Raw genomic sequence first — 19,942 nt, 5'->3', positions numbered from 1 at the left:
CCAACATCTAAATTCAAACAAAATGTGATTTCCATTTCCTTGCTTCTAAAAGGAAAATGATGAAAGCAAATAGACAGAGTCACGATCGCTTTAAAAAGCAAGAATTATCATATCTATGATTTCAACATAAAGCAACCATTCCATTATCAAAGCTATGATTTCAACATACAACACGCAGTGTCAGCTTTTTCAGATTTCTACCGGCAGCAAGCATTATTTGAGGAATAGGGTCCTCAATGTCATGGTCAAAGTTGATAAGGAATTTGTGGATGACATTCATTTCACTATTTGTGCATGTCAAGTACATTAACATGCAAGAACTGAAGATAAATTTAAACGCCAACAATTGCTCTTCCAATTTCCAAAAATGAACTCTCTAATTGCTTTCCTCTTTTCTTATAGTATGGGTATATTTCTGGTTACCACCACCATCTCTGCTTCGGTTGGTGGTAATGAGACCGATTACAAAGCGTTGTTGAGGTTCAAGTCGATGATCACCCATGATCCAAATGAAGCTCTAAGCTCATGGAACGCTTCATTCCATTTTTGTGATTGGAGCGGTGTTATATGTGGGAAGAAGCACAGAAGAGTCATTGGTCTAGTACTGATCTCACAAGGCCTACAAGGCTCCTTGTCTCCTCATGTAGGGAACCTAAGCTTCCTTCGCATGTTTTCTCTCACCAACAACAGCTTTCAAGGAACCATCCCTCATGAATTGGGTCGTCTATTCAGGCTTCGTTTCCTCTATCTTCGCTTTAACAAATTCAACGGAGTCATTCCAACTAACTTGTCTGGGTGTTCTGATATGGAAAGGCTTCGCCTTCATCACAACAAGCTAGTTGGAAGCATACCCAAAGAGATCAGTTTCCTCTCCAAACTTACTTTGTTTAGAGTTTATGATAATAAGTTAACAGGTGGAATTCCAGCTTTCTTGGGGAATATAACATCGATGATATCCTTCTCTGTTTCCAGAAATCCGTTGGGTGGGAGCATTCCAGACACCTTAGGAAATTGGAAAAGCTTAACAGTGCTTCAGCTTGGTGCTTGTAACTTGTCTGGAACCATCCCTCATTCCATTTTTAACCTCTCACTCGTAACTTATTTTTCCTTGGGTGAGAATCAACTTACTGGTAGTCTTCCCTCAGCCATAGGTGCAATGCTCCCGAATCTTGAGTTCCTCCAACTGCGGGATAACCAACTGACCGGACCTCTTCCACCCTCGATATCTAATTCTTCAAAATTACAACTTCTTGAAGTGAATAACAACAATTTTAGGGGAAAGTTGGCAATTGATTTTGCAAAACTGAAAGACATATATTTCTTAAACTTTGGTAATAACGTCTACAGATTCAAAGGGGCTGATGATATGAAGTTTATTGATACTATGACAAATTGCAGCAAATTAAAGGTTTTGCAGCTTTATAATTGCAAGTTTCAAGGAGTGCTACCCACATCAATCGGTAATCTTTCTGATCAACTCAGCCTTCTAAATTTAGGAAGAAATGATATATATGGAAACCTCCCTTCAAGTATAGGTAATCTTGTTGGCTTGACCAGTTTGGTTTTAGCAGATAACCAATTCACAGGAAAAATCCCCTCCACCATTGGTCAGCTTCAAAAGCTACAAGTTGCTGTACTATCTATAAACCAATTTTCAGGGCCGATTCCAGATGCTATCGGGAACATATCTTTATTGTCTAAGCTTTGGTTATCTTTCAACAGACTGGAATGGCATATTCCATCAAGCATGGGAAATTGTCATCATCTATTGGATTTGCTCCTTGACAACAATCAACTCAGTGGCACAATACCTAAACAACTTCTTCAACTTTCATCTTTGACCATAAGATTAGATCTTTCTCAAAACAATCTGTTTGGGTCACTTCCAACAGAGGTTGGCGACCTCAAGATGTTAACTTCTCTAGATTTATCTGATAACAATTTAACAGGTCACATTCCTAGTAGCCTTGGTGGTTGCACAAGCCTTTCATTCTTATCCCTCAAAGGCAACTTATTTCAAGGCACCATACCATCCTCATTAACTTCTATGAGAGGAGTTTCAACACTTGATCTTTCTCATAATAATTTATCGGGCCAAATTCCTAGATTTTTGGAACGGTTGAAGTTATTAGAATATGTAAACCTATCATTTAATGATTTTGAGGGTGAAGTACCAGTGCTATTAGTGTTTGCCAATGCAAGTGCATTCTCTGTTTTGGGAAACAGTAGGCTTTGTGGTGGCTTGGCTGAACTTGGGTTACCCAAATGCAAGGAGATCACACAGAAACATAAAAAAAGGGTTCTTGAGTTGGTAGTAGTCATTCTAATTGTATCCACACTTTTTATTGTATTGTGTTTAGTGTATGTTTGGTGTAAGAAAAGGAAGTGCCAACCTTCTCGATCACCATCGAGGTCCGAACAATTCATCAAAGTATCATACGGTCAACTTCTGAAAGCTACCAACGGCTTCTCCAAAGCCAATTTGATTGGTGAGGGTGGGTTCAGTTCTGTATACAAAGGAATACTTGATCATGGTGATAGATTTATTGTGATCAAAGTTCTTCATCTTCAAAATCGAGGTGCTCACAAAAGCTTTATAGCGGAGTGTGAAGTATGGCGGAGTATTCGACACCGGAATCTGTTGAAGATAATAACTTCATGTTCGAGTGTTGACTACCATGGAAATGATTTCAAAGCTTTGGTATATGAGTTCATGCCCAATGGGAGTTTACATGATTGGTTGCATTCAAGTGCAAGTACATCCAGACTCAACCTTCTTCAAAGAATAAAAATCCTCCTTGATGCCGCATCTGCACTTGATTATCTTCACAATCATTGTCTGCCAACCATCATTCACTGTGACCTGAAGCCTAGCAACATTCTACTTGATGATGATATGGTGGCCCATGTTGGAGACTTTGGTTTAGCACGATTTCTTGGAACAAATTCAAACCAAAACAGCACAAGTGGCATTAGAGGAACGATTGGGTACACACCTCCAGGTAAAGTCCATTTATTCCCACATGCTCATATTTATTTATAGTGTTACCTTCTTTTTCTAAAGTAATTGCTTATAAGTTGCAGAGTATGGTGTTGGGAGCGAGATGACAAGTAGTGGGGATGTCTACAGTTTTGGAATACTATTGTTGGAGGTGATGACAGGGAAGAGGCCAACGGACAACATCTTTAATGAAGGCCTCAGCCTTCATAAAGTTACACACATGGCCTTGCCAGACCATGTAATTGATGTTATTGATGATGATCTTCTGAATTTTCTTCAAGATGATGCTATTGCTACACAATCTACGTTAGAATATGCAAAGAAAATAAAAGAATGTTTGTCTTCAACAGTCAAGCTTGGAGTATCATGCTCCATGGAGTCCCCACCACAAAGGCCAAATATCAAAAATGTTGTCCATGAGTTGCAACAAATTCTGGATATTCTTCAATAAACTTGAGGTGCCATGTTAATCAATATTTTGGTTATTAAGAGTATAAAGTGATGTCAGACCTCCTTGACAAATATTAGATTTTATGATACCTAATTGGTTCACAATTTTCCATGTACTTCTCATTTGATCATATTCAATTTTTCATCATTCTCTCAATTGTGTCTGAGAAAACCTTGATCCATGTTCATCACCATCTATGCAAAAAAGCCTTGTACATTTAGACGAAATGATTAACATGCAAGCATTTGATCAAGTAAGTAGTCATATATAACTTGAGATACATTTTTAATACATTTAATTTCATTATAGAAAATTATAAACGAGGAACCCTAAATACATCTAGACACATAGTAATACCCGTTTGTTGTAAAACCGGATAAATTTGAAAAGTTCCCTTTTGCAGAAATGAGTAATCTGAAGGAAACAGTTCATTCTTCCTCTGTCTCTGCATATCGAATCTTCAAATGAAACAAAGCTAAGCAAATGGTAATCGACAGTCTTAGGTGTTGTTCCATATTAAGTTAATGGACTTAATGTACATAGAACTTAATCCGGTAAGTTATATATGGGTATATTGAAAGTTATGTACCAATTGTACAGGAAAAAGACGAGAATATTTAGAAATTTGCTTAATTACCATGTATTGCATTCATGTTTCCTCCATCAGCTGTGTTTCATGGACAAATCACTATCTTTATCTTCCCTTTTAACTTCAATTGATCCATCTTTCTTGGTTCTTGACATGGTTAGGTGTGGAAGATTTCCCTCAAAATATTGAAGTAATGGAGTATCCACATCTCTAATCATTCTGATTGCTGCTAGCATGCTGGGGGTCAACTGAATAAAAGCAAGAAGCAATATTACTATCAAACTAATGGAATATTGAAGCAAATTATATTCTTCTTCTTAAGATTAGTATACAAGTAGCAAGTTTGTATTCATCTATAGGGTTTGGAGATCATAACAGTAGAAGCTTTATGTTTTTATAAAACAAATTAACATAGTGTCCCAAAAATACTCAAGCTAACTCTTGTACATGGCATATAGCTACATGTCAAGTTCATATGTTTACCATTACAAATTTTGACTCTAAAAGGCAAAATACAGTATCTAACTTTGGAATGCCCTCTGGTGCTGAGTAATTAGAGTGTCTGCTAGATCAAACAATAAGAAAAATCGACAAAATGATACTTTTGGCAATATTTAATCTAAGCCAACTTCACTGTCGAAGACGTAAATGTTAGGTGAGTATAAACAAAAGGCGATTACTAGAGTTGTTCATCGGTGGATACCCAAAGTTTTTTATACAACCGATCCGATCGAATCATCCAATCAATATTGGTTATTGGGTATTGCCAACCGACCCATTTCAGTTACCTATGCCCAATCGAACCGATCTAATTGATATTGGATTGGTTCGGTACTTTGGTTTCAACATTGGACATCCAATACAATAACAATTGACGATATTAAAGGACAGAGTAACATATACACAAAGCTTATCAGTAATCCCTATTAGCCCCTAATAATGAACTGAGTAACATATGAATAGAGCTTATGCTCAGGACCATATATATATATATATATATATATATATATATATATATATATATATATATATATATATATATATATATATATATATATATAAGGTTGACTAATTTTATTTGTAGTATGTAGGTTTTTTCTATTTTGGACTTCAACTATCAATTTAGGAATTGAGATATCAGATATCCAATTCCAATCTTGATCTAATTAATTGAGGTATCCAAAAATATCATTGAATTTCATTAAATGTTACACATGTCATCATTTAAATGGGTAGGAGGATTGGCATGAACAAAAGGTAAGAGGATATTTAATTTCTCTTTTGTAATATCTCGTTGGCAGTATTATTCTTTAATTTGTAGTTGCTTATTTACTGTTGTCCTAACAGTAACTGTTGAATGGGTGACGATTGGCAGCATGATGCTTTAATTACTTGTAGTTTGTTGCCATATTAACTTGGTTAATGGTTGATTGGCTGTATCGCTATTTGTTTGGATTTGATTTAGTCCTTCAAGTATTAATGAGAATACTGTTTAGTATCCAATTTTGTATATTTTTATGACAGCTGTGATGATGTAGTTTATAAAAGAAATTAAGAATTATCATATTTTGTTAGAGACATCATGGAGTACTGCTTTTTTTTTTCTTTAGAGCTCACTTACATAACATTCTCACCATAATTAACGGATCAAAAAGATCAAAGATGGCTAAAAATCTCAACATATATACTCAAACAAAATGTGATTTCCATTTCCTCGTTTTCAAAAGGAAATGAAAGCAAATAGACAGAGTCATCACTTCAAAAAGCAAGCACTATCATATCTAGGATTTCAACATAAAGCAAGCATTATCACAGGTATGATTCCAACATAAAACAAGCAGTGCCATAGCTTTTTTGAGATTTCAACCGGAAGCAAGCATTATCATAGATTTTCAGATTTCAAAAAGCATGCATTATTTGACGATTAGGGTCCTCAATGTCATGGTAAAGATGAGAAGGAATTTGTGGATGACATTTATTTCACTATTTGCATGTCACGTACATTAACAATAACAACGCAAGAAGTGAATATAAATTTAAACGACAACAACTAATTTCTCTTCCAAATTCCAAAATGAACTCTCTAATTGCTTTCCTCTTTTCTAATCTTGTTATATTTCTGATTTTCGCCACCATTGCTGCTTTTGATGGTGGTAACGAGACCGATTATCAGGCGTTGTTGAAGTTCAAGTCTATGATCAGGAATGAAGAAGCTCTAAGCTCATGGAACACTTCCTTTCATTTCTGTGATTGGAGTGGTGTTATATGTGGGAAGCGCCACAGAAGAGTCACTGCTCTACTACTAAAGTCACAAGGCCTAGAAGGCTCCTTGTCTCCTCATGTTGGGAACCTCAGCTTCCTTCATCTGATTTCTCTCACGAACAACAGCTTTCAAGGAAGCATCCCTCATGAACTCGGTCGTCTCTCCAGGCTACGTTTCCTCTATCTTGGCTCTAACAAATTCAATGGGGTCATTCCAACTAACATGTCCCATTGTTCTAACCTTGAAGATCTTAGACTTAATAATAACAACCTAGTTGGAAGCATACCTAAAGGGATCGGTTTCCTCTCCAAACTTACTTATCTTTTACTTGAGTACAACAAGCTAACCGGTGGAATACCGCCTGGCTTGGGAAATCTAACATCAATCGAATTGTTCAATGCTGCAACCAATCCATTGGGTGGGAACATTCCACACACCTTAGGCCATTGGAAAAGCTTAACAACATTATACCTTGGTCTTTGTAGCTTATCTGGAACCATCCCTCATTCCATTTTTAACCTCTCACTCCTAACTGAACTTTCCTTTCGTGATAATCAGCTTACCGGTAGTCTTCCCTCGGCCTTAGGTGAAATGCTCCCTCATCTTCGGTACTTTCAGTTACAGGATAACCAACTAACCGGACCTCTTCCACCATCGATATCTAATTGTTCTAAATTAGAATTTCTTGAAGTGCGTGGCAACAGTTTTAGTGGGAAGTTGAGAATCGACTTTTCAAAACTAAAAGATATCTATCAGATAAACATTGGTGATAACACCTACGGATTCGGAGAAGCTGATGATATGAAGTTTATTGATACTTTGAGAAATTGCAGTAGATTAAAGCGTTTAGATCTTCGTAATTGCAAATTTAAAGGAGTGCTGCCCACCTCAATTGGTAATCTTTCTGATAACCTCAGTTTTTTTATTATACAAGAAAATCAATTTTATGGAAACCTCCCTTCAAGTATAGGTAATCTAGTTGGCCTGACCGGTTTAGGTTTATCAAGAAACCGATTCACAGGAAAAATCCCCTGCGCCCTTGGTCAGCTTCAAATGCTACAAATAGCTCATCTAGATGATAACCAATTGTCAGGGCCAATTCCAGATGCCATCGGGAACTTATTGTTGTTGATTACACTCACTATAAGCTCCAATAGATTGGAAGGGCATATTCCATCAAGCCTGGGAAATTGTCATCGTCTATTGGAGTTACGCCTTTATGATAATAAACTCAGCGGTGGAATACCTAAAAAACTTCTTCAACTTTCATCCCTAACCATAGCATTAGATCTCTCTCAAAACAACCTGTCCGGGTCACTTCCAACTGAGGTTGGCCAACTCAAGATGTTGACTTATCTAGATCTGTCTAATAATAATTTATCAGGTGACATTCCAAGTAGCCTTGGTGGTTGCACAAGCCTTTCATTCTTATACCTCAAAGGCAACTTATTTCAAGGCACCATGCCATCCTCATTAACTTCTATGAGAGGAGTTTCGACACTTGATCTTTCTCATAATAATTTATCGGGCCAAATTCCTGGATTTTTGGAACGATTTATCTTATTAGAATATCTAGACCTATCCTTTAATGATTTTGAGGGGCATGTACCAATGCTAGGTGTCTTTGCCAATGTAAGTGCCCTCTCAATTTTGGGGAATGGTAAGCTTTGTGGTGGCTTGGCTGAACTTGGGTTACCCAAATGTAATGAGACATGGAAACACAAAAGAAGGTTTCCTTTGTTCATAATAGTCATTCTGATTGCATCCACACTTTTCACCACAATATGTTTTGTATGTATCTGGTGTAAGAAAAGCAAGGGCCAACCCTCCGAATCATCAACACACGAACGATTCATGAGAGTATCATATAGTCAACTTCTCAAAGCTACCAACGGCTTCTCAAAAGCCAATTTGATTGGCAAAGGTGGTTTCAGCTCTGTTTATAAAGGAATACTTGATCATTGTGATAGATTTGTTGCAGTCAAAGTTCTTCATCTTCAAAACCAAGGTGCTCACAAAAGCTTTATAGCAGAGTGTGAAGTGTGGCGGAGTATTCGACACCAGAATCTGGTTAAGATTATAACTTCATGTTCAAGTGTTGACTACCATGGAAATGACTTCAAAGCTTTGGTATACGAGTTCATGCCCAATGGGAGTTTACATGATTGGTTGCACTCAAGTGCAAGTGATTCCAGGCTCAACCTTCTTCAAAGAATAAAAATCCTCCTTGATGTTGCATCTGCACTTGATTATCTTCACAATCATTGCCTGCCAACCATCGTTCACTGTGACTTGAAGCCTAGCAACATTCTGCTTGATGATGATATGGTGGCCCATGTTGGAGACTTTGGTTTAGCTCGATTTCTTGGAGCAAATTCAAACAAAAACAACACAAGTGGCATTAGAGGAACGATTGGGTACACACTACACACCTCCGGGTAAAGTTAATGCGTCTATATATTTATTTAAATATTGCCATTTCCTAAAGTAATTGCTTATAAGTTGCAGAGTATGGTGTGGGGAGTGAGATGACAAGTAGTGGAGATGTCTACAGTTTTGGAATACTATTGTTGGAGGTGATGACAGGGAAGAGACCCACAGACAACATCTTTAACGAAGGCCTTGCCCTTCATAAGTTTGCACAAATGTCTTTGCCGGACCATGTAACCGATGTTCTTGACAATGACCTTCTAAATTTTCTTCAAAAGGAGGCTATTGCTACACAATGTACGGAAGAAAAGGCAAAGAAAATAGAGGAATGTTTGGCTTTAACTGTCAAAATTGGAGTATCTTGCTCTGTGGATTCTCCCGTGCAAAGGATGAATATTGAAAATGTTGTCCATGAGTTGCAACAAATTCTGGATATGTTTAAATAAATTTGAGGTGCTATGTTAGTCAATATTCTGGTTGTTAAGAGTACCAAGTGATGTCAGATCTTGACAAATACTAGATTTTATGATATCTAATTCTTTCACAATTTTTGCATGTACTTGTCATTTGAGCATATTAAATTTTTCATCATTCTCTCAAATTTGTCTATGCAACTTTCTAAAAGAAAAAACCTTAATTCATGTTACATCATCTATGCAAAAAAGCCATGTACATTTAGACGAAAATCATGAAATGGTAAACAAGCAGCTGATCGAGTAAGTAGTCATATGATTTTGAGATACATTTTTAATACAATGAATTGCAATAAAGAAATTTTTAAACGAGGAACCCTAAAAACACCTACACACAAAGTAATACCTGTTTGTAGTAGAAGTGGGTAAATTTGAAAAGTTCCCTTTTGCAGAAATGAGCAATTTGAAGGAAACAGATCATTCTTCCTCTGTCTCTACATATCGAATCATCAAATGAAACAAAACTAAGCAAATTAAGTTGTTTCATTTTACTTAATGGACTTAATTAATGGGTATATATATGTGGGTGTTGTCTTGTTACTTAATACAGAAAGAACGACTTAATAGAGAAAGATGAAGGAAAAATACTAATCAAAGATAAGCATTCAAGAAAATTTCTTAGGGATGATTTGGTTGAAAGAAACATTTTCACAAACAGGTGGACAACAACAGATTCGCAAGAGTAATACATGATTCCAGCCAATACCTGACTGAATTGATATCATAGAGTTATAAAAGATACAAAAGAAAATCGATATGTGATTACAGGATGAAATTGACCATATATCTATTCTCCAAAAACCTCAAAAAGAAAAAAACCATTTATCCCGTAATATGTATAACTACTGTTGCTATCACAATTGTTTATAAAGAAATATTCATTGAATCCTCATCAAAAGCAATCTAGATAAAAACATTATCAAGAAATATTCAGGGTGGAAAGGGGAGGATACAAACCAGATGATAGAAAATATGGAGAAATTGGGGATGAGAAATTTTCCTTTAGCCTTGTAACAGAGAAACATAGCATGAATGTTCGTCAATGAGAATCGCTTCCAAAAAGAAATTACTGAATCAAAGCGTTGAGGCTAATCAGGGAAAACTAAGGCAAAATAACTCAAACTTCGGAATTGTTGATTGGAGATCAAACGAGAAATATTTTTTACTTGATTCAACCTTCGTCGTCTTCCCATCTATTTGTTTCCTATAACAGAGAGATAGATGAACACAGAAAGGAGAAGGAGAGGTGCAACTGATTAGATTAAGAGAAAATCAAGTCATCAATTTCTTTCTGGAAGGTATCCCAACTGGTGTGGCGGTGGAAACGTGTCCCTGTTTCGGTGAAAGAGCCTTGCCGTGTCTTTCTTTAAGCCTCGTTCACGCGCTGTACGCGCTTTTAAAAAAGTTGGGCTCTTATTATATATAGTACAGAGATGAGACATATACCCTCAAGCCTCAACCTTATTATTTTAAAAAAAAAAAACGTAGCCTCCATCATCATCGTACTCCTTAAACTTTCCCTTTCTCCCTTGTTTGTTCTTTTTCTTCTTCTTTCTTTATATCTTCTTGTATGAGTTGATGAATTTCATGGATTTTTGTATCTTCTTGCATCAACGTATAGCCTATAGGTTTTCTCCATTAATTACTCCTGCATTCCATGTAATTTTTTACTTTGTATAGTCTTAGAGTTATATTAATTTTGCTGCTTTGATTTGGAAGGAACCGATCAATTGCTTTTCTTTGATTTCCTCTTAAACACGCAAACCTTATACACACGTTATGCAGTACACTGTGGTATCCTTTTTTTTAGATTTCCTACCAGTAGCATAAAACGAATCACCCGCCAAAACAATAGTTTTTAACTCTCAAACTGTAGAAGCAAACATATTACGAACAAACGTATTTTTCTTTTACTGCACACAAGTAAAAGATTTTACTTCCAATTTTTGTATTATAAAAAATTCATAAGTTCAGGAATTTATTTCATCACGACAGATTATCATATATTGATGATGGTAGTTATGACCTTTTGAACATTTAATGACACAAAGTTCCTAATTACCATAGTTATGCCATTTAATTAAACACGGGAACTAGATGTCACTGTTTGATGTTGAAGGATTTGGTTATTCGTTTACATGATTTATTTTTCCCGTTTAGATAGCATTTGCGTTCTGTGATCTCGACACGATCAGTCGACTTAGGGATTAACATCGATAGAGCAATTTACCTATGCGATGAAAATAGGTTTTATTTTGAAACGTAATCCGTGAATTTAGGTTTTGATGTTATTTCAATGTATAGTTTTCGAGTTCCTCTTGGATCTTTTTTTGTTGGTTAAGTTATGGATTTGTTTACGTTTCCATTGGTGTTTGTATTCATGAATTAACGCCTGAATTTGAATTTTGGTGTAGATAGATGGCTGCTACATCCAAGACTCTGATCTGCACCATCCACTCGTGTCGCATACTCAGCCTTATCAACAGGATTTTCAGAATCAAGCCAGTTGTCGTAGTGTACAGATGCGATGGAGCCAGAAAAACTCAACAACATTACACGAGGTACGCCAAGCAGATCTTGGATAATTAACCCGAGGTGCATGGGAGGACACATTTTCATTTGAGTACAATTTGGCCATAGAAGCTGGGGAATATTTGTTGTTTGAGCTGGAAGACATGTTGGGCAATGTCTATGGCCATGGGAGGATTGACATAGTGGACCCTCTACCTCATACCACTACGATTCAACTCCTCAACTCCAAAGGAAAACTAGTAGGGAATTTGAGGATCAGTCCAAGATTGGAGGAACACACAAATCCTATTCCTGTGCAAGCTAGGACTAGCAGCCCTCAACCAAAGTCAGGAGGGAATCACAACAAGGCTTTGAAAACTCCCTTAGTGGATACAGATTTGTGGCTCATGGTAGGTGTTGTTGATTAGTAGTTAGGATTTGGCGGCTTCAATAGAAAGAGAGGAGGCACAATCATGAACGAGAAAGTTTTGTGTTTTTCTTCATCTAAATAATAAATGTGATGTGGTTGAAACTATTTTTCTTTCATTTCCTTTGGATATGTTTTGTTTCTACACTGGAACCATATTTCTTTCTGTTAAGGGCATCCACAATGCATTGAACTCTATAAAGTTCAATGGAGTGTCACATCATCATTCACTATTTCATACAACTCTATTCATTTTTATCCCACAATGCATTAAACTCTACAAATTCAATGGAACATATTAAAAAATATTTATTTAAAGATTTAAAGATTTTCCTTTGTCCCATTGAAGAGTTCAATGGCCATTGAATGCCAAGGTGGCATTTCACAATAATGGAGTTGTATTCATTGAATGACAAGTAGGCATAATACCTCATTCAACTCTTACATTAAACTCCCTATTGTGGATGCTCTAAGTAGCAAGTACCAATTGCTTTCTATTATATTTGTTGTTGACTTTTGAGTGCTCCCTTGTTATGATTTGTTTTTCTCGAAAAAACGTTTCATTGATTTAGTTTCAAAAAACTTCCAAGAAAAAATAAAAATTTCCTATCTTCCTCAGCTATGAAAATCCTACCTAATATCACACTAAATTTCTTGTTCTTTTATATACAATCTATATTCACAACCACTACATCCGTGTTCGGTTTCTGTTAACCTGATCGTTGTTTCCCTAGTGCTCATCACTAACAATCCAACTTTGATGAAACCCAAAACAAAAAAGGTATGCTTTACTCGCCTAACGCCTTTGAGTTAGTTAGATACAAATTTTGTGGCACCTTAGACACTTCAATGTTTGAATATTGAAATATGTATATTTGAATACAAATATGAGCTTGCTTATAATATATGCGTTTTTGTGTTATTTTTATTTGGGTTATTTTTCTTGTGGGTAGACTTAAAACCTTATTCTTGTGTTGCTAACATTAGACCTTCATCGGAGTATGTTTCTACTATTTTATATTTATTTATTTATATATTAAATCTTTCTCAAAACAACCTGTTTGGGTCGCTTCCAATAGAGGTTGGTGAACTAAAGTTGTTGAGTTATCTAGATTTATGTGATAATATTTTGTCAGGTGAAATTCCTAGTAGCATTGGTGGTTGCACTAGCCTTGTATTCTTATCCTTCACAGGCAACTTATTTAAAGGCACCACACTATCTTCATTAATCTCCATGAGATGAATTTCAACACTCAATCTCTCTCATAATAATTTGTCGGGCCAAATTCCTCAATTCTTTGAACGGTTGATCTTATTAGAATATGTAAACCTGTCTTTTAAGGGTTTTGAGGATGAAGTACCGATGATTCAGTGTTTGCCAATGGGGAAAATGACTTAAAAACCCAACGAAGTTTCCAAACTGTTCAAAAAACCTCAATCATGTTTTGTCTGTCCAAAAAAAACCCAACGAACTTAACATTTTGTCTAAAAAGCCCAACTAAGTTACATTTTCCTGAAAGTCAAATAAGAAAAATAGATGACGTGGCTTATTACCGTATCGGGATAATAACTTGTTAGACCAACAAAGTTTCAAAAATGTTTAAAAAACTTCAATCATGTTTTGACTGTTTAAAAAAAACCCAATGAACTTAAACAAAACAAAATTGGGATTTTTTGAACGGTTTGGAACTTTGTTGGACTTTTTAGACAAAAAGTTAAGTTCGTTGGGTTTTTTTTGAACAGACAAAACATGATTGGGATTTTTTGAATGGTTTGAAAACTTTGTTGGGCTTTTAAGTCATTTTCCCTTTGCCAATGCAAGTGCATTCTCTGTTTTGGGAAACAATAGGCTTTGTGGTGGCTTGGCTAAACTTGGGTTACCCAAACGCAAGGAGACACGGAAACATAAGAAAAGGGTTCCTATGTTCATAATAGTCATTCTGATTGCAACCACACTTTTTACTGTATTGTGTTTAGTGTATGCTTGGTGTAAGAAAAAAAGGCCAGCCTTCTCGATCATCATCGAGGGACGAACTATTCATGAAAGTATCATACAGTCAACTTCTCAAGGATGCCAATGGATTCTCCAAAGACAATTTGATTGGTGAGGGTGGGTTCAGCTCTTTTTACAAAGGAGTCCTTGATCATGATGATACATTGTTGCGGTCAAAGTTCAACATCTTCAAAACCGAGGTGCTCACAAAAGCTTTATAGCAGAGTGTGAAGCATGGTAGAGTGTTCGACACCGGAATCTGTTGAAGATAATAACTTCATGTTCAAGTCTTGATGTCCAAGGCAATGACTTTAAAGCTTTGGTATACGAGTTCATGCCTAATGGAAGTTTATGTGATTGGTTGCATTCAAGTGCAAGTAAATCCAAACTCAACCTTCTTCAAAGACTAAATTTTATCATCGATGTTGCATCTATACTAGATTATCTCCACAATCACTGTTTATGGATCACTATGACCTGAAGCCTAGCAACATTCTATTGGATGATGATATGGTGGCCCATGTTGGAGACTTTGGTTAACACGATTTCTTGAAACAAATTCAAACAAAAAAGGTACAAGTGGCATTAGAGGAACAATCGGGTATGCACTTCCAGGTAAAGTTCATGTATTCCTAGATGCTTATACTTATTGGATAATGTCATAAAAAGCCTTAAGTTTGATAGAAAATATCGGTTTACCCTTCGACAGATTTTTGGTTCATTTATGCCGCAAACTTGTCATTTTTTTGTCGGTTTTGCCCTTTTTACCTATAATTACAGGTTTCCGGGTTACCATAAATTATTTTTTGTAGAAAAACCCTTAAGATTATAAAAGTATAAAATATAAATATATATTCAAAATTTGATAAAACAAAATGGTTTTTAAAAAATTAATTGTCAAAGTTTATATCAAACTAATATAATTGTATTTATATTATGAAACTAAAACTAAAACATATTTTTAGCTTTACATACGGTAAATTTTATATTTGTTCGATATAAACTCTTTATATTTAAATTTTAAAAAAGCTACCTAGTTTACCAATATAAAATTTATTGTACGTAAAGCTAAAAATATGTTTCAGTTTTGATTTTATAATATAAGTCCAGTAAAAACTTATATTAGTTTGATATAAACTTTTGACATTTAAATTTTTAAAAACTATCTAGTGTTATCAAATATTGAATATATATATATATATATATATATATATATATATATATATATATATATATATATTATATGTTTATAATTTTAAGTGTTTTTTTGCAAAATATTTGGAAACTTAAGGGTTTTTTCGCAAAAAATAATTCAGGGTGACCTGGAAACCTGCTATTACAGGTAAAAAAAGGCAAAACCGACATAAAAATGACAAGTTTGCGGCATAAAAGAACCAAAATTTGTCGAAGGGTAAAACTGATATTTCCTGTTAAACTTAAGGGTTTTATGACATTATCCCTATACTTATTTATGGTGATACATTTTTTCTAAAGTGATTGGTTATAAGTTGCAGAGTATGGCATTGAGAGTGAGATGACAAGTAGTGGAGATGTCCACAGTTTCAGAAAACTATTGTTGGAGGTGATGACTGGGAAAAGGCCGAAAGATGCCATCTTTAACGAAGGTCTTACCCTTCGTAAGTTTGCAGACATGGCCTTGTCGGCCAATGTAACCGATGTTATTGATGATGATCTTCTTAAGTTTCTTCAAGAGGATGTTATTGCTAGGAAATATACATTAGCAATGCAAAGAAAATAGAGGAATACTTGTCTTCAACTGTTAAACTTGGAGTATCATGCTCCATGGAGTCCCCACAACAACAGATGAATATCAAAAATGTTGCCCATAAGTTGCAACATATTATGAATATACTTCAGTAAATTTGAGGTGCCATGTTAGTCGATATTTTGGTTGTTAATCATTAAATATGGATGTATTTGAGTATTTGATGAATCTTGGATTTTGATGGGTATCAAATGTAAAATAATTAGAATTAATTTATAAAATATGGCAATCGTTTCTAAGGAAAAGTTAACGCTTTGAGGTACATGTAAAAAATGAATTGTGGGACAAACTGCAAATACTGAAACTTTGAAAAATATATAAAACCCATTTCTTGGTTTAATACTTTTCATTATGATGGAAAGTAGAGACAAACTCAAATGGCAACGTGAAGAAGTGGTTGCCCACCTTCACCGATTATACTTACATAAGATGTAGTGTGAAGTGATGTCAGCCCTCCTTGACAAATATTAGGTTTTATGATATCTAAGTCTTTCACAATTTTCCATGTGCTTCTCGTTTGATCATATTCAATTTTACACCATTCTCTCAATTTTGTCTAAGGAACTTTCTAAACAATAAACCTTAATTCATGAATCATGTTCATTAACATCTGTTTGTGCACGTAAAAAAGCCTTGTACATTTAGACAGAATGATAAACAAGTTACAAGCAGCTGATGAAGTAAATAGCCATATAATTTGAGATACATTTTTTATACAATGAGATCATGCATTATAGAAATTTCTAAATGAGGAACCCTAAAAACACCTAGACGCAAAGTGATACCTGTTTGTACTAAAACTGAGTGGATTTGAAAAGTTCCCTCAAAAATGAGTAGTTTGTAGGAAACAACTCATTCTTCCTCTGTCTCTGCATATGATATCAAATCATCAAACAAAATTAAGCAAATGAGTAGTTCATTTTTTAGTTAATGGACTTATTGCACATAGAACTTAATCTGGTAAGCTATATATGGGTACATTAAATGTTAATGTACAGGAAAAAGAGGAGAATATTTAGAAATTTGGTTACCATGTATTGCATCCATGTTGTTTTCCTTGAAAACACCAAGGGGTGAACCATGAACAGACAGAAGCATCTCACCCTGTTTTGGAAGCCTTAAAGTTTTAGGTGTCGCACCAACAGACAACCTTTGACTCGTCACCTGCAACCATAACACCTCCAAAAATAAATATATAAATTATAAAAAGTAAAATCCATATAACAATGATACATTAAAAAGTAATATATTATATACCCCAGGAGTTTGCATAGATTCTTCAAAGCCAAGAATATGAGTTTCTGATGGCTCCTCTAGAACCTAAAACATGAACCAAATAAGAAAAACACCCAATAACATAAAAATAATGAGAAAACTTTTCTCATATCAAAATGCATAAATAACAACATACAAAATCCTTGATTTGAAGATTATCAGTGCCAATGAAGCTGCTCATTTTCCCTGCCACCAAGATAAACAAAACCATTGATTCAACTGTTTATAAAATGTAAATAAAGCCATAAATGCAAAATGAAAATTGAAACCCTTATTGCATACATACACAGCTTACCATTTTTACTTAAAAACTCAGAGCCACCAACAGATGGCATTGCAGTAGAGCAGTCAGGATAAGCCATGGACATATGCTGTAAAAATGAAGTGATCATGTTTCCTCCATCACCTGTGTTCATGGACAAATCATCACCTTTATCTTTCCATTTAACTTCAATTGGTCCATCTTTCTCAGTTCTTGACACAGTTAAGTTTGGGAGATTTCCTTCAAAATATTCAAGTAATGGAGTCTGAAGCTGTTCCTCTCTTATATTGGATTTCATCAACCGCAAAGCAGTAAGTAACCTCTCAATCTCCACATCCCTAATCGTCCTGATTGCAGCACGTTGAGGTTCAACTGATAAGACCACGAAGCAATACTTCCCTTACACTAATGAAATGTTGAAGTAAATTATAGTATTTTTCTTCTTAAGAGTAGCATAACAAAATCTACAAGTAGCAGGTTTGTTTTGATCTAAAACAAAAGATCATTGATTTGAGAAAAAAAAATGAAGGTACTGCTAACAAGGAACAGACCATCACTCCAAGAATCCAGACCAAAACTTGAAGTTAACAACAAAAATGGCATGATATAATTTTGACATGAATAATGTAAGTAGTTGATAACATAATCGATAATGGCTAATGTAGTGCTCTAAAAATACTCCAAGCTACTGACTTTATTGATTCCAGCACAAGACAGATAGCTACATATCAAGTTCATATGTTAAAGATTACAAATTTAGACTCCAAAAAGTCAAAATACAGTAACTAATTTTCAAACAGCCACTGGTGCTCGATACTTAGAGTGTCTGCTGTAAGAAAGATCGACAAAATGATACTGTTGGCAATCTAATCTAAGATTCTAAGCCATCCAGAACAAGTTTGACTTTGACCAAACATGATCAAGAGATTTCCTTGGTAGAAATAGAATAGGATCACCAAATCATTAGAAGATAACAAAGCATATACCTTCTTGGTCAATAGAAGCTTTTTCTTGCAGAAGCCGATTTGCATCAATGTCGCACACAGTATTATTCACATGAGATAAATCAGGCTGTTTTGCCTTTTTCGCCTTCCGTTTAGGCATCACAAATGCAGAAAAGTTGCTCAAAATACGACTCAATTGAACTTCAACACCAGAATTATAACTCAGTGCACCTCTGTGCCAGAAATTGAACATCAGTAACACAGAATTGAGATTTAAAGGAAAACAAATTGGAAGAATAAGAACAAAAGATAAGACAGGACACTTACCTAGGGCTCTAAAGATTCATTAAGAACATAGGAAGTAGTTGAGCGCCAATAATCTGGGGTTCTACAGGGGATTGGTTTTTGAATTCTGCAAGATTATTTGATCCATCAATATGTATTTTAGAAAATAGGAAATGATCAATATAGCTTTTTGGTCCATCACAATCCACATTCATGAGCGAACCTACATTCAAAGAAGTTCATTTGGTTCAAGATGTGGGGAACATTGGTCTACAGGAGAAGAGTATTCACGGTATAAAGCAATATATATAACTTGAAAAAGAGCAGAGAGAATAACTGGAAGAGTGATATAAATGATGATATTGCCTATCACAATCCACAATCAGATATAGAAGCTCACATTTAGTTGCATTTGATACTTCTTCCTTATAAGTAATGTCCACCGCTCAAATTTAGTTAACAACATCCCTGTAACAACCCACATTGAAACGAAACTCAAACTAACCGAAACAAACAAAGCAAATCGATGAACCCAGCTGATCAAACACGCAAACAGCTAGCAATTAAATATTAACACACAGTAACACAACCACAGTGGAACGAGAGAATACCTAAAACATGGAAGCCAAAGTGTAAAACTGATCTGAACAAAATCGGACTCTAACCGGGTTTCTTGTGCGTGAGTGACGGATGGAGTTCAGATGCACGGAGGAGCAAAAGGTCGCCGCCCGCCTGCAGCTGTCCGCCGGAGTGGAAAGAGAAAGAGATGGTGCGACTGTGAGCAGAGAGAGACGAATTATGGAGCGGATGCGACTGTGAGAGATCGGCGCCAGAGGTATGGCCACGTCTTCGTATTTGACTGAGAGAGATAGAGAGTTACCGGTGACGATGGAGGATATATGTGTGTATCTTGGACTCGATTGAAATTTTGAAATGTTGAATGAGAATCGCGCCTGATACCCTCTTTTCAGCAAACCCTAGTTTCGATTTAGAAAGGGAAAATGACTGACCAATTTTATTTTTGTTCATGTGATATTTCTTCAATTACATTATCTATAAATTTATGTAAGAAATAAATAAATAAATAAATAAATAAATATATATATATATATATATATATATATATATATATATATATATATATATATATATATAGTTAGGTTCATGTGAGACGGCTTAATTTTTTGAGACCGTGAGACGTATTTTTTATTTTTTATTTTTTTTGCATTTTAAAATTATTTTTAAATTTGGT

At 35.2% G+C, this 19,942-nt stretch overlaps 3 protein-coding genes and 1 pseudogene across 12 annotated transcripts; 3 read left to right on the top strand and 1 right to left on the bottom strand.

Annotated features, from left to right (window-relative positions):
• The first annotated feature begins 232 nt into the window (after positions 1–232).
• On the top strand, positions 233–4,470 carry LOC145088549 (uncharacterized). Of its 2 annotated transcripts, XM_079026927.1 has the most exons (3): positions 233–3,002; positions 3,085–3,459; positions 4,203–4,470. In XM_079026927.1, exons 1-2 carry the CDS (start codon positions 368–370, stop codon positions 3,450–3,452), a joined length of 3,003 nt encoding a protein of 1,000 aa, XP_078883053.1. In that variant the 5' UTR covers positions 233–367; the 3' UTR covers positions 3,453–3,459; positions 4,203–4,470. The 2 variants fall into 2 exon arrangements, with proteins under 2 accessions (XP_078883053.1, XP_078883052.1); XM_079026926.1 differs by lacking the exon at positions 4,203–4,470 and having other exon boundaries at positions 234–3,002; positions 3,085–3,679.
• Positions 4,471–6,097: 1,627 nt separating this feature from the next.
• Positions 6,098–9,288, top strand: LOC145088546 (receptor kinase-like protein Xa21). Of its 2 annotated transcripts, none has more exons than XM_079026917.1 (2): positions 6,098–8,732; positions 8,810–9,288. In XM_079026917.1, exons 1-2 carry the CDS (start codon positions 6,116–6,118, stop codon positions 9,178–9,180), a joined length of 2,988 nt encoding a protein of 995 aa, XP_078883043.1. In that variant the 5' UTR covers positions 6,098–6,115; the 3' UTR covers positions 9,181–9,288. The 2 variants fall into 2 exon arrangements, with proteins under 2 accessions (XP_078883043.1, XP_078883042.1); XM_079026916.1 differs by having other exon boundaries at positions 6,098–8,742; positions 8,813–8,923.
• Positions 9,289–11,734: 2,446 nt separating this feature from the next.
• LOC145090066 (putative LRR receptor-like serine/threonine-protein kinase At3g47570) lies at positions 11,735–16,019 on the top strand (annotated as a pseudogene).
• Positions 16,020–16,489: 470 nt separating this feature from the next.
• LOC145088547 (translation initiation factor) lies at positions 16,490–19,708 on the bottom strand. 8 transcript variants are annotated; one of them, XM_079026919.1, is made up of 9 exons: positions 19,302–19,708; positions 19,091–19,158; positions 18,733–18,913; positions 18,448–18,638; positions 17,495–17,833; positions 17,336–17,385; positions 17,182–17,244; positions 16,956–17,088; positions 16,490–16,793 (listed from the first exon to the last, which is right to left on the bottom strand). In XM_079026919.1, exons 4-9 carry the CDS (start codon positions 18,563–18,565, stop codon positions 16,777–16,779), a joined length of 720 nt encoding a protein of 239 aa, XP_078883045.1. In that variant the 5' UTR covers positions 18,566–18,638; positions 18,733–18,913; positions 19,091–19,158; positions 19,302–19,708; the 3' UTR covers positions 16,490–16,776. The 8 variants fall into 8 exon arrangements, with proteins under 8 accessions (XP_078883045.1, XP_078883044.1, XP_078883046.1 ...); XM_079026918.1 differs by having other exon boundaries at positions 18,733–18,817; XM_079026920.1 differs by having other exon boundaries at positions 19,356–19,708.
• Positions 19,709–19,942: the final 234 nt, after the last annotated feature.

Source organism: Lactuca serriola, chromosome 2, assembly GCF_051521515.1.
Source record: "Lactuca serriola cultivar US96UC23 chromosome 2, Lser_US96UC23_V15, whole genome shotgun sequence".
Lineage (NCBI taxonomy): Eukaryota > Viridiplantae > Streptophyta > Magnoliopsida > Asterales > Asteraceae > Lactuca > Lactuca serriola.
This window is presented reverse-complemented; position numbering and strand designations above follow the sequence as displayed.